This window comes from Pelobates fuscus, chromosome 10 (assembly GCF_036172605.1).
Source record: "Pelobates fuscus isolate aPelFus1 chromosome 10, aPelFus1.pri, whole genome shotgun sequence".
Lineage (NCBI taxonomy): Eukaryota > Metazoa > Chordata > Amphibia > Anura > Pelobatidae > Pelobates > Pelobates fuscus.
Window position 1 is genome coordinate 4,297,047 of NC_086326.1, and position 14,258 is coordinate 4,311,304.

Here is a 14,258-nt window from a genome sequence, read left to right on the forward strand (position 1 = left end):
GGTACCTGTACGTCCTGCGTCATTACGCAAATCTCCCGTCCGCCACTGCCCAATCACCTTCCGAGTCCGGTTCCAGACAGCCAATAGGCATCTAGCTCCGGCTCCCCTCAGCCCATTCCCATCCAATGAGCGCCCAGTTCCGGCTCCCCTCAGCCCATTGCCATCCAATGAGCTTGCAGCCCCGTCCCCCCTCAGCCAATGAGGTTCCAGCCCCGTCCCCCCTCAGCCAATGAGGTTCCAGCTCGCTGTCAGTCAGAGTGCCGGGCTCGCTGAGGGATGCGGGGCCCCCGGCCATGGTGTACGCCGTGCTGCTGTCCGCGCTGGCGGGCTGCCTGCTCACGCTGCTCGCGCTGCTCGCGCAGTGTTTCGTGCTGTACCGGCGGCGGGAGCGGCCCCCCTGCCGAGCTCCCCCCCCTCCCCCTCTCCCGGGCCGGGCTGTGCGGCCGGACGCCTCCCTGCGGGATTACCTGCGGGCCGGGGGTGGAGGAGCCGGGCCCCCCCCGGAGAGCTGCCACTTCCTGAACGCCATCTTCCTCTTCCTGTTCCGGGAGCTCCGGGACTCCGCGCTGCTCCGCCGCTGGCTGGCCAAGAAGATCCGCGTGGAGTTCGAGGAGCTGCTGAGGAGCCGCACGGCCGGCCGCCTGCTGGAGGGACTCAGCCTGCGGGATATCAGCCTGGGAGACTCGCTGCCCGTCTTCCGCTCCGTGCGGCCGCTCCCCGGGGGCGGGGCTGGGGGCAGCGGGGGCGGGGCTGGGGGCGGCGCCTCCACCGAGCCAGGCCCCCCCGACCCGCCCCCCGGCCCCGGCGGGCTCCCCGAGGAGCTGAGCTTCGAGCTGGAGCTGGAGTACAATGGCGGCTTCCACCTGGCCATCGATGTGGATTTGGTGTTCGGGAAGTCGGCCTATCTGTTCGTCAAACTGTCCCGGGTGCTGGGCCGCCTCCGCCTGCACTTCAGCCGCCTGCCCTTCAGCCACTGGGCCTTCTGCTTCCTGGACGAACCGCTCATCGACTTCGAGGTCCAGTCCGAGTTCGAGGGCCGGCCCATGCCGCAGCTCACCTCCATCATCGTCAACCAGCTGAAAAAGGTGATCAAGAGGAAGCACACCCTGCCGCACTACAAGATCAGGTACTATAACCACTGCGGGAGGGGGTACTATAACCACTGCAAGATCAGGTACTATAACCACTGCGGGAGGGGGTACTATAACCACTGCAAGATCGGGTACTATAACCACTGCGGGAGGGGGTACTATAACCACTGCGGGAGGGGGTACTATAACCACTGCAGGAGGGTGGGGGGTTACTATAACCACTGCAAGGTCAGGTACTATAACCACTGCAAGGTCAGGTACTATAACCACTGCGGGAGGGGGTACTATAACCACTGCGGGAGGGTGGGGGGGTACTATAACCACTGCAAGGTCAGGTACTATAACCACTGCGGGAGGGTGGGGGGGTACTATAACCACTGCAAGGTCAGGTACTATAACCACTGCGGGAGGGTGGGGGGTACTATAACCACTGCAAGATCAGGTACTATAACCACTGCGGGAGGGTGGGGGGGTACTATAACCACTGCAATATCAGGTACTATAACCACTGCGGGAGGGTGAGGGTACTATAACCACTGCAAGATCAGGTACTATAACCACTGCGGGAGGGTGGGGGTACTATAACCACTGCAAGATCAGGTACTATAACCACTGCGGGAGGGTGGGGGGTACTATAACCACTGCAAGATCAGGTACTATAACCACTGCGGGAGGGTGGGGGTACTATAACCACTGCGGGAGGGTGGGGGTACTATAACCACTGCGGGAGGGAGGGGGGTACTATAACCACTGTGGGAGGGAGGGGGGTACTATAACCACTGCAAGATCAGGTACTATAACCACTGTGGGAGGGAGGGGGGTACTATAACCACTGCAAGATCAGGTACTATAACCACTGCGGGAGGGTTGGGGTATTATAACCACTGCAAGATCAGGTACTATAACCACTGCGTGAGGGTAGGGGGTACTATAACCACTTATAACCACTACCCTGCCGCACTACAAGATCATGTACTATAAACACTGCGGAAGGGAGGGGGGCTACTGTAACCACTGCGGGAGGGGGTACTATAACCACTACCCTGCCGCACTACAAGATCAGGTACTATAACCACTGCGGGGAGCGGGGGGGGCACTATAACCACTGCGGGGAGTGGGGGGGCACTATAACCACTGCGGGGAGTGGGTGGGGGGGCACTGTAACCACTATCCTCCGCACTACAATATCCGGTAGTATAACCACTGCGGGAGGGGGTACTATAACCACTACCCTGTCACCTTACAAGATCAGGTACTATAACCACTGTGGGGGTACTATAACCACTACCCTGCCACATTACAATATCAGGTACTATAACCACTGTGGGGAGGGGTACTATAACCACTGCCGTGCCGCATTACAAGATCGGGTACTATAACCACTGAGGGGTGAGGGGAACTATAACCACTACCCTGCCGCACTACAATGTAATGTACTATAACCACTGAGGACAGTACCATAACCACCCCACTCTGCCCCACTACAAGATCAGGTATCATAGCACTACAAGGCAGGGTACAGTAACCACTTCCACACTGCCCCACTACAAGCTTGGGCACTATAACCACTATCCTGCCGCACTACAAGATTAGGTATCATAACCATTGTATTAACGCATTTAAATATCAGGTACTATCACCACTGAAGGGCAGGTTACCATAACCACCTCCACCCTGCCGCACTAAAAGATCAGGTACCGTAACCAATTCAAAGTCGAGTACCAAGTTCAGGTACTATAACCATCATGATGATTGCAGCCTGATACAGTATGATATGGGCAGTTGAACACTGCCGTGATTATTTACCATATTCCAGTTTGTACAAAAATTCAATTCAGATAGCAAAAAATTATGATAACATTTGTGAAATTATAGCTGAATTTGGGGGGGAGGGTGTTGTTTTATTTTTACCTTGTTCAATTCAGATTCTAATTGGCTACAATTCAGATTTTAACTTTTTATATTAAAAGGTTACTCCAACAGTTTTCACTGCAGTAGTGGTTACAGTACCAGGTATAATGGTGCCATTTCCCAGGAATGGGGCATGCGGTTTAAAAGCAGTTTGCCCTCAATCTAGGTACCACTGGTGCCAAGCCAAGAGAGTGTCATATTGGCGCTGTCAGCCAGTGAATGACCTTTTAATTGGAATATGCACAGAATTGCTATTAGCCAGTGCCGAACTCTTGTTCCTGGCTGGCTAACGATGCTGCCAGGTGTGGTGAGAGATGGTCATTGCCTTTGCATGACAGGGCTACCTCAGTGGAGCATCCTCTTTTGATTACCAGACCCCAGGTAAGTTGCACTGGGAAGCATGGAAACCATGAACTCAGGAAGTCCATCTAGTGGCTGTATGAGTGATAGATGCTTGAGGTGGCCTTAGTTGAAAGGTAGGCAGCCTTGTGCACTCCAGATCTTGTAGACTACATCTCCCTTGATGCTTTGCAAGCATCATGGCTGTAAGAGCATTATGGGAGATGCAGTCCACAACAGGCTATTTCCCACTGAATCATTACATTAAGCTGTAGCGCATCTGGTGACTATATAGTGTTCCTTGTTTATCCATATATTACTATTTTTTTTTTTTTGTTTGTAAATTATGTTTTAGTGGAGCTTTGCTTATAACTGAACTTCAGCAAAGTGGCAATAATCTTCCTCTGGGAGGCCTGTAATCAAGGCTTCTGTTGGCAGTTACATTTAGGAGCTCATATGATGATTAAACAATCTACAAGTGCTCCCACCATTATTCGTGAAGTGAAACACATTCTTTGTTGTATTATGAATTGAAAGCATCTCTATACCAGTCTTCTGCACAGCAAGCGTTCCTAGGATTTACAGTCAGAATATTTAACAAAAATTCTAAAAGTAAATGTCATTGCCAGTAATTTGAGAAACCATTGTGTTTATTTGTACACAGCGAATGTTGTTTAACCTATTGCTAGCTAGAGAGGGTTAAAACTCACAATCTTTAAATTCATCCTGTTTTATGACACCAGATGGCTTTGTCAGCTTTGCTGTTAAGCTTTACAATACCCGGAGTTAGTGTGGTGGGTGTTGTCTGTCCTGGGCCATAGTGTGCCTTCCCCATACCTTCTGCCACTGTGATCTGTAATGTTCCTGAATACCAATGTTACAGGGTGTGGTGGCTTTCTCTTCAATCAGAAATACCATTTTAATTATCGTTCTGCAGGACGAGGTCGTCACTGTCACTTATAGCAATTCTTGTTATAGATAAATTGCTTCATGTTGGGGATAATCCATCACTCAATCACATGCTTGTTGGGAAGCAGTGAGCTGATGCTCTGTTCCCGGTTCAAATCCTGCGTCTATCTTCTGTTCGTACTCCCACCTCTGATGCTCACCTTCAAGATTTCACTATTGGAGTTACAGGATACCCTTCCCTTTTCCGTAAGACGCTCACCCAATCTCCACTCCTTCAAAAAAATCCTTAAAATCTCACTTTTTCACAAAAGCATATCAAACTGTTAATGGCTCTAAAAAAACCACACCAAGTCTTCAGTGAATACTCTACCAAACTACTTCCCTTACCTTTTTGTGTCACTTTACCACACTCCCTCTAGCAGGTAAACTCACTGAGCAGGGCCTCAATCCCTCTGTTACTGTCACTATACCCCACTCCCTCTAGCAGGTAAACTCACTGAGCAGGGCCTCAATCCCTCTGTTACTGTGTCACTATACCCCACTCCCTCTAGCAGGTAAACTCACTGAGCAGGGCCTCAATCCCTCTGTTACTGTGTCACTATACCCCACTCCCTCTAACATGTAAACTCACTGAGCAGGGCCCTCAATCCCTCTGTTACTGTGTCACTATACCCCACTCCCTCTAGCAGGTAAACTCACTGAGCAGGGCCTCAATCCCTCTGTTACTGTGTCACTATACCCCACTCCCTCTAACATGTAAACTCACTGAGCAGGGCCCTCAATCCCTCTGTTACTGTGTCACTATACCCCACTCCCTCTAGGATGTAACCTCACTGAGCAGGGCCCTCAATCCCTCTGTTACTGTGTCACTATACCCCACTCCCTCTAACATGTAAGCTCACTGAGCAGGGCCTCAATCCCTCTGTTACTGTGTCACTATACCCCACTCCCTCTAACATGTAAGCTCACTGAGCAGGGCCCTCAATCCCTCTGTTACTGTGCATCAAACTTGTCTTTGTACAATTACATGTGTTCGTCCACCTGTTGTAAGGCACTCCGTAACTTGTTGGCCCTATATGATATAATTAGATGCTGGTAGCAGTGTAAAGTTTACATTCAATTATACAAACCCTAGCATTAACTCGATCTTAAAAATGTTTTTACGTCTAATTAGCAAATTTAATGGGGTACATGGTGCCCCTCTCTGAGACTGACTGACTGTATACTTAAGGATACATTGTTGACTTTACATTTCTTTGTAGCTTTCTGTTCATTTTGCTGCAGCTGTCAAATTCAAATTTTATTGCACGTTCTGACCGCTAACTAAACCACAATTTAGTTTGAGTCCTTAATTCCATTAGTTTTGAATCAAATGCCTCCTGCAATAGAGCTCATTCATTGGCAGTTTAACAAATTTCTGTCCATTAGGGCTTTATTTATTTTTTAGAACTTGTGCAGCGCATAGTAGGGATCGACTGATTATTGGTTTTGCCGATATTCTGTATTTTCTGCAATATCGGTATCGGCCAATCTAGATACCGATATTGACGATAATACATACTAGGACCGCCGGGCCCATTACAAGCCCGGCGGTCCTGGAGGGGCCGGCAGCAAGCAGTTACTTACCTCCCTTCAGCTCCCATGTCAAATCTAGCGAGTCCTGCGGCCGCAGAGCGTTGCCACGGGTTACCATGGCCGCGAGAGTTAGACTGGGGAGCTGCAGGAAAGGTAAGTAAGAGCTTGCTGCCGGCCCCCACAGCTCAGTCCATGCCACCTGACCACCAGGGAATGCCATAGCCCCCCTCCCAGGCCAGGTAACAAACAGAGAGGGGGGACAAAAAATAAAAACATATTAATATTAAAATAAAAAAACATACTGCAGATAAAAAAACAAAACATATAAATGTTAAAAATACAATTAAAATAAAAAAGCCTCCCCTCCTGCCAATTTTACACAAATTACATCCCCACACACACACACTGCATTCATTCTATATACACACACTATACAAATTCACACACTGCATTCATTTTATATATATATATATATATATATATATATATATATATATATATATACGCGCTATGCAAACACACTGCATTCATTATACATACACTGCATTCAATATATATATATATATATATATATATATATATATATATATATATATACACACTGCATTCATTCTCTCTGTTTAGCTGTAATTTTTCGCTCTCTTTTTTACTGTTCCTATACAAATTATAGATAGTTTTTTTTTTTTTTCTTTTAGGACAAAAAAGGCTTTCTTTACATACCATTATTTATATAATCTCATGTAATTTAATTTAAAAAAAAAATATATGACAAATTGAAAAAAATACATGTTTTTTTTACTTTTACTTGAAAAATCTTTTACTCATCTACAAAAGCGAATAAATAAAAAAAATGCTAAATAGATTCAAAATTTTGTCCTGAGTTTTAAAATACCCAGTGTTTACATGCTTTTTTTTTTTTTTTTGCAAGTTATAGAGCTATAGGTACAAGTAGGATATTGCGGTTTCAAAACATATTTTTTTTTTTTTTACAAATTTATCAATAGTGACATTAAAACACTATTATCTGTCATAAATCTCTGAATAACACTCCACATGTACATATTTTTTTTTAAAGTAGACAACACAGGGTATTCAATGTGGGGTATGCCCAGTCTTTTTTAGTAGCCACCTAGTCGCAAACACTGGCCAAAGTTAGCGTTCATATTTGTTTGTGTGTGTGAAAAAGTAAAAATCTAATTTTGGCCAGTGTTTGTGACCAAGTGGCTACTAAAAAAGACTGGACATACCCCATTTGCAATACCTTGGGTTGTCTTCTTTTGCAAATGATCTGCCATCATGGGGTAATTCACATTCCTGGGCTACCATATGCTCTCAAAGGCAACGTAACCAACCTGGCCATTTTCAATGTAAAAATATTTGACCCTGTAACTTTCAAAAACGCTATAAAATCTGTACATAGGGGTACTGTTATACTTGGGGAAACTTTGCTGAACACAAATATTAGTGTTTTTAAAACAGGAAAACTTATCACAACAATTATATCATCAGTAAAAGTGCTTTGTGTGTGAAAAATGCGAAAAAGTCACTTTCACTGACAATATTATCGCTGTGATATGTTTTACTGTTTTGAATCACTAATATTTGTGTTCAGCGAAGTCTCCCGAGTAAAACGGTACCCATGTACAAGGTTTTAGGGTGTAATAGAAAGTTACAGGGTGAAATACAGTGCTAGGAAATTAAATTCTCTGGACTTTCGGCCTCGGTTGGCAGGCAGGTCCCTCAAATTGCAATTAATAAAATTACTTAATTATGTAAAAATATTACATAAATACGCACGTAGAATTTAAATATATATGCATAGTTATATATTTGAAGTTTACATGTATATTTATATCATTTATTTAGGTAATTTTGTATTTGGACATATGTATATTTATGTATATTTATGTATATATATATATATATATATATATATATATATACATACATACATACATACACACACCACCCCCTCTTACCTGCAGGCAGTCTCCCCACACCGGAAGCACCGCCGGGGGAACGACGGCGATCGGTTAAGTATATTGAACCGTCCTAGGTCGTTGAGGGGTTAAAGGAACACTTTAGATATTTAGGTCCCTCTGAAAAGGCAGCGTTTCCATTGAAAAGTCTGCAGGGACATGCTATAGACCCCGGAATTGCTACGTTAAACTGTGGTAGTTCTGGTGAATATAGTGTCCATTTAAGCAGAGTATTTTCTGTTATAGTGTACTCAACCTGTAATGGGATACTTGGTTGGCATTTTCTGTATACTCATTTGACATTCATGGTTGAGATAGGTCTTCTGCAAGCCTTGCCTGTTGAAACAGTTGTTCCTGCATTTTCTAGTGATCTCCCTATGACAACATTGCTGGCTATGTTCCCTCATAGCACTCTATTCAGGAGCATATGGTGAAAGTATTATTTTCTTTATTGACTCGTTAAACATTGTGACACGTAGCACAGTCATTGCATGTTAGGATTTCCAAACCATAGTTTCAGTATTGCAGGATGTGACCATTCATTGAACATTATTTCACAAGGGCGAATGCTGTGTGGACACTCCATTATCTGTGGAATGCATTCAAAAAAACAACCTCCTATAGTGTCAACTTTGCCACAGGCAGTTAAAATATGTAAACTATGAACTATTTTTTTAAAAATGTATTCTTTTGAGTTTCTGTGATTTTTAGTGTTTAGCAAAGTGGGAAATTAATTTTACCAAGCAGGTGGATAGGTGATTATGGTCTGACTTCTTTTTATTGACTACTAGGGGTCATGTCTATGGCTGGAGTGTTTCTAAACGTAGCCTTTGTAGGTTCTGTGTGAGTCCTGCTAGCTGGAGGTAACACATTGCTCTGCGCTACGATGGATTTTGGTGCACTATGCTTGAATTGTTTGGGTGAAACTTAATGCCTCGTGTCCTTGGTTTAAGATGTTTCTATCATTTTTGTGGTTTCATGCAGTGTGTTGCCAATTTTGTTTTTCTTTGCTGTTGCAAACGGACTTTCATTTTGTGTTTTATTTATATCTTATCTTTTTTATATTTTTTTTAATTATAGGTACAAGCCATTTTTCCCAGTTCAAGTCCAGTCTCCTACTGGTATTGACTTGGAGGAGCAAAACCTGACTTTACAAGACCTGGGTTTAACAGAAGGCCGTCTAAAAGTGTCTTTAGTAGACTGCACCAGGTAAGGCTTCCAAATACAGCACAGAAAACCACTTCTTCTAACTCACATATTCAATGGACACTCTTCCAGCCTTGATAATTTACCTTGTGTTGCTGTCCCAAGATTCCAAAAGAGCAATTTCTTAAATCCTGACAAAGAAACCAACCTAATATTTAGCATGCAAGCTAGCTGTTTTTTATCCCCTTAAGGACACCATGTCATAAATAAAAGGGAATCATGACGGAATATTTCCGTTGTGTGTCCTTAAGGGGTTAACTTTTAATAAAGTAAATGCTAAGCCCATCCATTCTCTTTCGATTCTCGCTGCTGTATAAAATATCTGTCATATCCTGCTCTTGTAGCTTTCTAAATCTTACACAGACAACACATGTTGCAATTTGTTGTGAAATAAGATACTGTTCATGAATTAAGCTAAATGTGTGTCTGCTGCAGACCCCTGCATTGCATATCACGTAAACCTATGTTACTCTTTATTTTGTAGTGTCCTTATAGTTATTACCCTCTTTATTTGCTTTTTTAGCTTCCCTTATCCCTCGCTCTATACCTTTTTATGGATGTAGTTCAACTGATGGTCTGAACAACCAATAAAGCTTTTTTTAAATGTAGTTTATTTATTTATTTTTATTTTTTAATTATTGCCAATTAGCAGATGTGATTAGCAGCACTTTGAGTGTACACGTGTACTTTATCATGGAGGATGTATTAAGCTAATATTATCAACATTTATATACCGCCAACATATCCCGTAGCGCTTTACAATATTAAACGAGGGGGCGATTAAAAACAATAAAAAAGACAATTACAAAAACTTACAGGAACGATAATGAAGACCCTATAGGAGGTGGGGTTTACAACCCAAAAGGACAGGAGATGGAAATCAAATAAGGTGGGAGTGAAGCAGAGCTGGAGGAGAGAGTAAAGTGCTGCCTTTTAGGAGAGAGCAAGAGACAGGTATGTGAGGTAGAGGTTAGTCTGGGCCATAAGCTTTCCTAAAGAGATGGGTTTAAGGCCCTTCTTAAACGATTGAAGACTAGGGGAGTGTCAGGATCGGGTCAGGGATCCAACACGCAGAGTACAAAGAGTAGCTGATACGTATACCGGTCCTTAGAATGGCCGGACTAACGTAGAACTACAATAGAATGGTCAGAGACAAGCCGAGGTCGAGGATAACAGAAGACAGGTAAGCGAGAGACAAGCCGGGTCAAGGAATACAGAAAGGCAGGAGAGTAAATAACAAAGCCGGGTCAGAACCAAAAGACAAGAGAATCACAAAGCACTGTGTGACTAGAAGGACTAGAACCACGACAGGGCAATGAGTGAATGAGAGAACCCCCGTTAAGTATCCTGGCTAGGGAGAGGAGACACGCCTCCGGCGAGTCCTGATTCGTCTCCCGAGATTTGAGTGGCAGGATGTTTCGGGTTAGCGTCATGACGTCTACCTCCGGTCCTTCTGTTATAAAAGGAAGTGACTCCCTCGCGGCCGGCGTTAGCAAGGCCGAGTGAACCGCGGGAGACCGAGGAGACATGGCGTCCGGACGGATAACCTTCTAAGTCTCTACCTCTCTCAACGGTAGAGACTCCAGGTACCCTGACAGTACCCCCCCCCTCAGATACGCCCACCGGGCGGAAGGAGCCGGGGCGAGATGGAAAGCGGGAGTGAAATGCCCTGCGAAGACGAGGAGCATGAACATCCTCTTGTGGTACCCAACTCCTCTCCTCAGGACCATATCCCCTCCAGTCAACTAAATATTGTACTCGTCCCCGGGAGACACGAGAATCAATAATGGAGTTAACCTCATACTCCTCCTGACCCTCCACCTGAACAGGGCGCGGAGGGGCGATTGTGGAGGAGAATCTGTTACAGATTAGAGGTTTCAACAATGACACGTGAAAGGAGTTCGGGATGCGTAAAGTAGCTGGAAGAGCTAGACGATATGCCACTGGGTTAATTCGAGTCAAGATCCTGTAAGGACCAATATAACGAGGAGCGAACTTCATGGAAGGAACTTTAAGACGAATATTCCTAGTGCTCAACCACACTCTATCGCCTGGAACAAAATTCGGAGGCGCCCTTCTACGTTTGTCAGCATGTTTCTTTACCAGTACAGAATTGTGTAGAAGAATCTGTCGAGTCTGATCCCACAACTTCCTCAAGTTGGCCACATGGACATCAACCGACGGTACTCCTTGGGAAGGAGAAACCGGGGGAAGAATAGATGGATGAAAGCCATAGTTCATGAAGAAGGGACTTGAATGCGTGGAGTCACAAACAAGATTGTTGTGCGCAAACTCTGCCCAAGGAATCAAACCGACCCAATCATCCTGGTGTTCGGAAACAAAACAACGTAAGTATTGCTCAATCTTCTGGTTAGTTCGTTCAGCAGCTCCGTTAGACTGAGGGTGATAGGCGGACGAAAAATTCAATTTGATGCCTAATTGAGAACAGAACGACCTCCAAAAACGTGAAACAAATTGGGAGCCTCTATCAGAAGTGATCTCAGAAGGAATCCCATGTAAACGAAAAATCTCTTTAGCAAAGACCTCTGCCAATTCAGGAGAAGTCGGGAGTTTAGGCAAAGGTACGAAATGTGCCATCTTGGTAAACCTATCGACTACGGTGAGGATAACAGTGTGTTTTTTAGAAACCGGCAGATCCACAATAAAGTCCATAGCCACACAGGACCAAGGTTTGTCAGGAATCTCCAGCGGTTGTAGAAGGCCACAAGGAAGCGAATGCGGTAGTTTGGTTTTAGTACAGACCACACAAACCCCGATAAAATCCTTAATATCCTTCCGTAACGACGGCCACCAGAAATCCTTGGAGATCAAAGAATACGTCTTGCGGACACCCGGATGACCAGCCACCTTACTCTCGTGAAGACACTGTAAGAGCTCCAATTGAAGTTCAGGGGGAACGAAAAGTCTGGAAACCGGAGTCAGTCTAGGTGCCAGATGCTGCAAGTTCCTTATCTGATCAAGTAGCGGGGAATGAACTTTGAGAGTAGTGTTAGCGATAATGTTACACTTGGGTACTATAGAGGACAAAACCGGCTCAGATACGGCAGCAGGTTCATATTGGCGAGATAAGGCGTCGGCTTTAGAATTTTTAGAACCTGGCCTATATGTGAGTACGTAGTTGAAGTGAGTGAGAAATATGGACCAACGAACCTGTCTAGATGATAGTCGTTTAGCCTCCCCAATATAGGATAAGTTCTTATGATCCGTCAAAATAGTAACAGGATGCAAGGTACCCTCCAATAAATGTCTCCACTCCTTCAAGGCCATTATAACCGCTAGTAGTTCCCTGTCACCAATGTCATATCTGCTTTCAGTACCGGACAATTTTTTGGAAAAGTATCCACAAGGATGTAGTGGTTTATCTACACCCAACCTTTGGGACAGAACAGCACCTATACCTGTCTCAGAAGCGTCTACTTCGAGTAGGAAAGGTAGAGTAGTATCAGGGTGAACTAAAATTGGTGCGGAAGCAAACAGCTCTTTGAGTGTCTCAAAAGCCCGAAGAGCTTCAGTAGACCAATTCTTAGTCTCAGCCCCTTGTTTGGTCATGTTAGTGATGGGAGCAATGATAGAGGAGTATCCCTTAATGAAACGTCTGTAGTAATTAGAGAAACCAATGAATCTCTGGATAGCCTTGAGACCCTGAGGTAAAGGCCAGTCTAGTATGGATTGGAGCTTCTCCGGATCCATTTCAAACCCTTCCCCAGAAATCACATAACCAAGAAATGTAGTTTGGGATTGGTCAAAGCTGCATTTCTCTAGTTTGCAGTATAAGCCATGCTGAAGAAGTTTGTGTAAAACCCTCCTGACTTGCCTGTGGTGAGTCTCAATATCCCTGGAATGTATAAGAATATCATCAAGGTATACAATTACACAGTCATCTTGAAACTCCCTAAGAACCTCATTAATAAGGTCCTGAAATACTGCCGGAGCATTGCAGAGACCAAAAGGCATTACCGTATACTCATAGTGCCCATATCGAGTATTGAATGCAGTTTTCCACTCGTCACCGTCGTGGATTCTCACTAAATTATAAGCACCTCTAAGGTCTAACTTAGTGAAAATTTTAGAACTTTTTAATCGGTCAAAAAGCTCGGTGATCAAGGGAATCGGATAAACATTTCTGATGGTTATCTTGTTAAGGCCTCGGTAGTCAATGCAAGGTCTTAAAGAGCCATCCTTCTTTTTAACAAAAAAAAAATCCAGCCCCAGCAGGGGAGGAGGATCTTCTAATGAACCCCTTGTCTAGGTTTTCACGAATATACTCCTCTAGAACTAAGTTCTCATTCGTGGACAAAGGATATACATGACCCCTGGGGGGCATGGTACCAGAAAGTAAATTAATTTTGCAATCAAAAGGCCTATGTGGTGGTAAGGTATCAGCCTTTCTTTTGTCAAATACTGCCTTTAAATCTTGATACAAGGACGGTATCTGTACTTTGGTAGAGTCAGTAGCGTTATTAATTGGGTTGACACTACAAAGAGGTGACACTTTCTTTAAACAACTCTCTTGACAATTCTGGCCCCAAGAAACTATTTCCCCTGATCTCCAATCTATAACGGGGTTATGTTTCTTAAGCCAGGAATATCCCAGGACTATGGGAACAGAAGGGGATGAAATGAGTAGTAGGGATATTTCCTCCTTGTGTAGAATACCAATAGTTAAGTAAAGAGGTGTGGTCTCCCGGGAAATCACAGGCTCAACTAAAGGTCTACCATCAATGGCTTCAACAGCCAAGGGTGTCTTCCTTAACTGGGATGGGATAGTGTGTTTAGTGAGAAACTTTTGGTCGATAAAACTCTCAGCAGCGCCGGAGTCTATCAATGCCATAGTTTCTAAAGTTCCCTTCTCCCAAGTTAACGAGACCGGTAAAAGGAGTCTATGTTCTTTGTAGTTATGAGTAGAGGACAAAATCGAAACACCCAAGGTCTGTCCTCTAGAGAAACTTAGGTGCGAGCGTTTCCCGGACGGCTGGGACAGCTCAAACGTACATGACCTCTGAACCCACAATACATACACAGTCCCTCTCTTCTCCTGTACTGTCTCTCCTCCTCTGAGAGACGAGTAAGGCCTAACTGCATAGGTTCTGAAACCTGTGGATCTTTGGTTTCAGCAACTTGAAATGATGGTACTAGTCTAGAGAAAGATTTAGCGGTTCTATCTCGAGTATTCTGTCTCTCCCTTAGGCGTTCGTCAATACGGGAGACAAAGGAAATTAAGTCCTCC

At 44.5% G+C, this 14,258-nt stretch overlaps 1 protein-coding gene across 1 annotated transcript in view; it reads left to right on the top strand.

Annotated features, from left to right (window-relative positions):
* The first annotated feature begins 246 nt into the window (after positions 1-246).
* PDZD8 (PDZ domain containing 8) overlaps positions 247-14,258 on the top strand; it is an 88,220-nt gene continuing 74,208 nt past the window's right edge. Inside the window, exons 1-2 of the mRNA XM_063434673.1 lie at positions 247-1,126; positions 8,885-9,013. Of these exons, the coding sequence (XP_063290743.1) occupies positions 294-1,126; positions 8,885-9,013 (962 nt within the window). The 5' untranslated portion in view covers positions 247-293. The remainder of the gene's footprint in view (positions 1,127-8,884; positions 9,014-14,258) is intronic.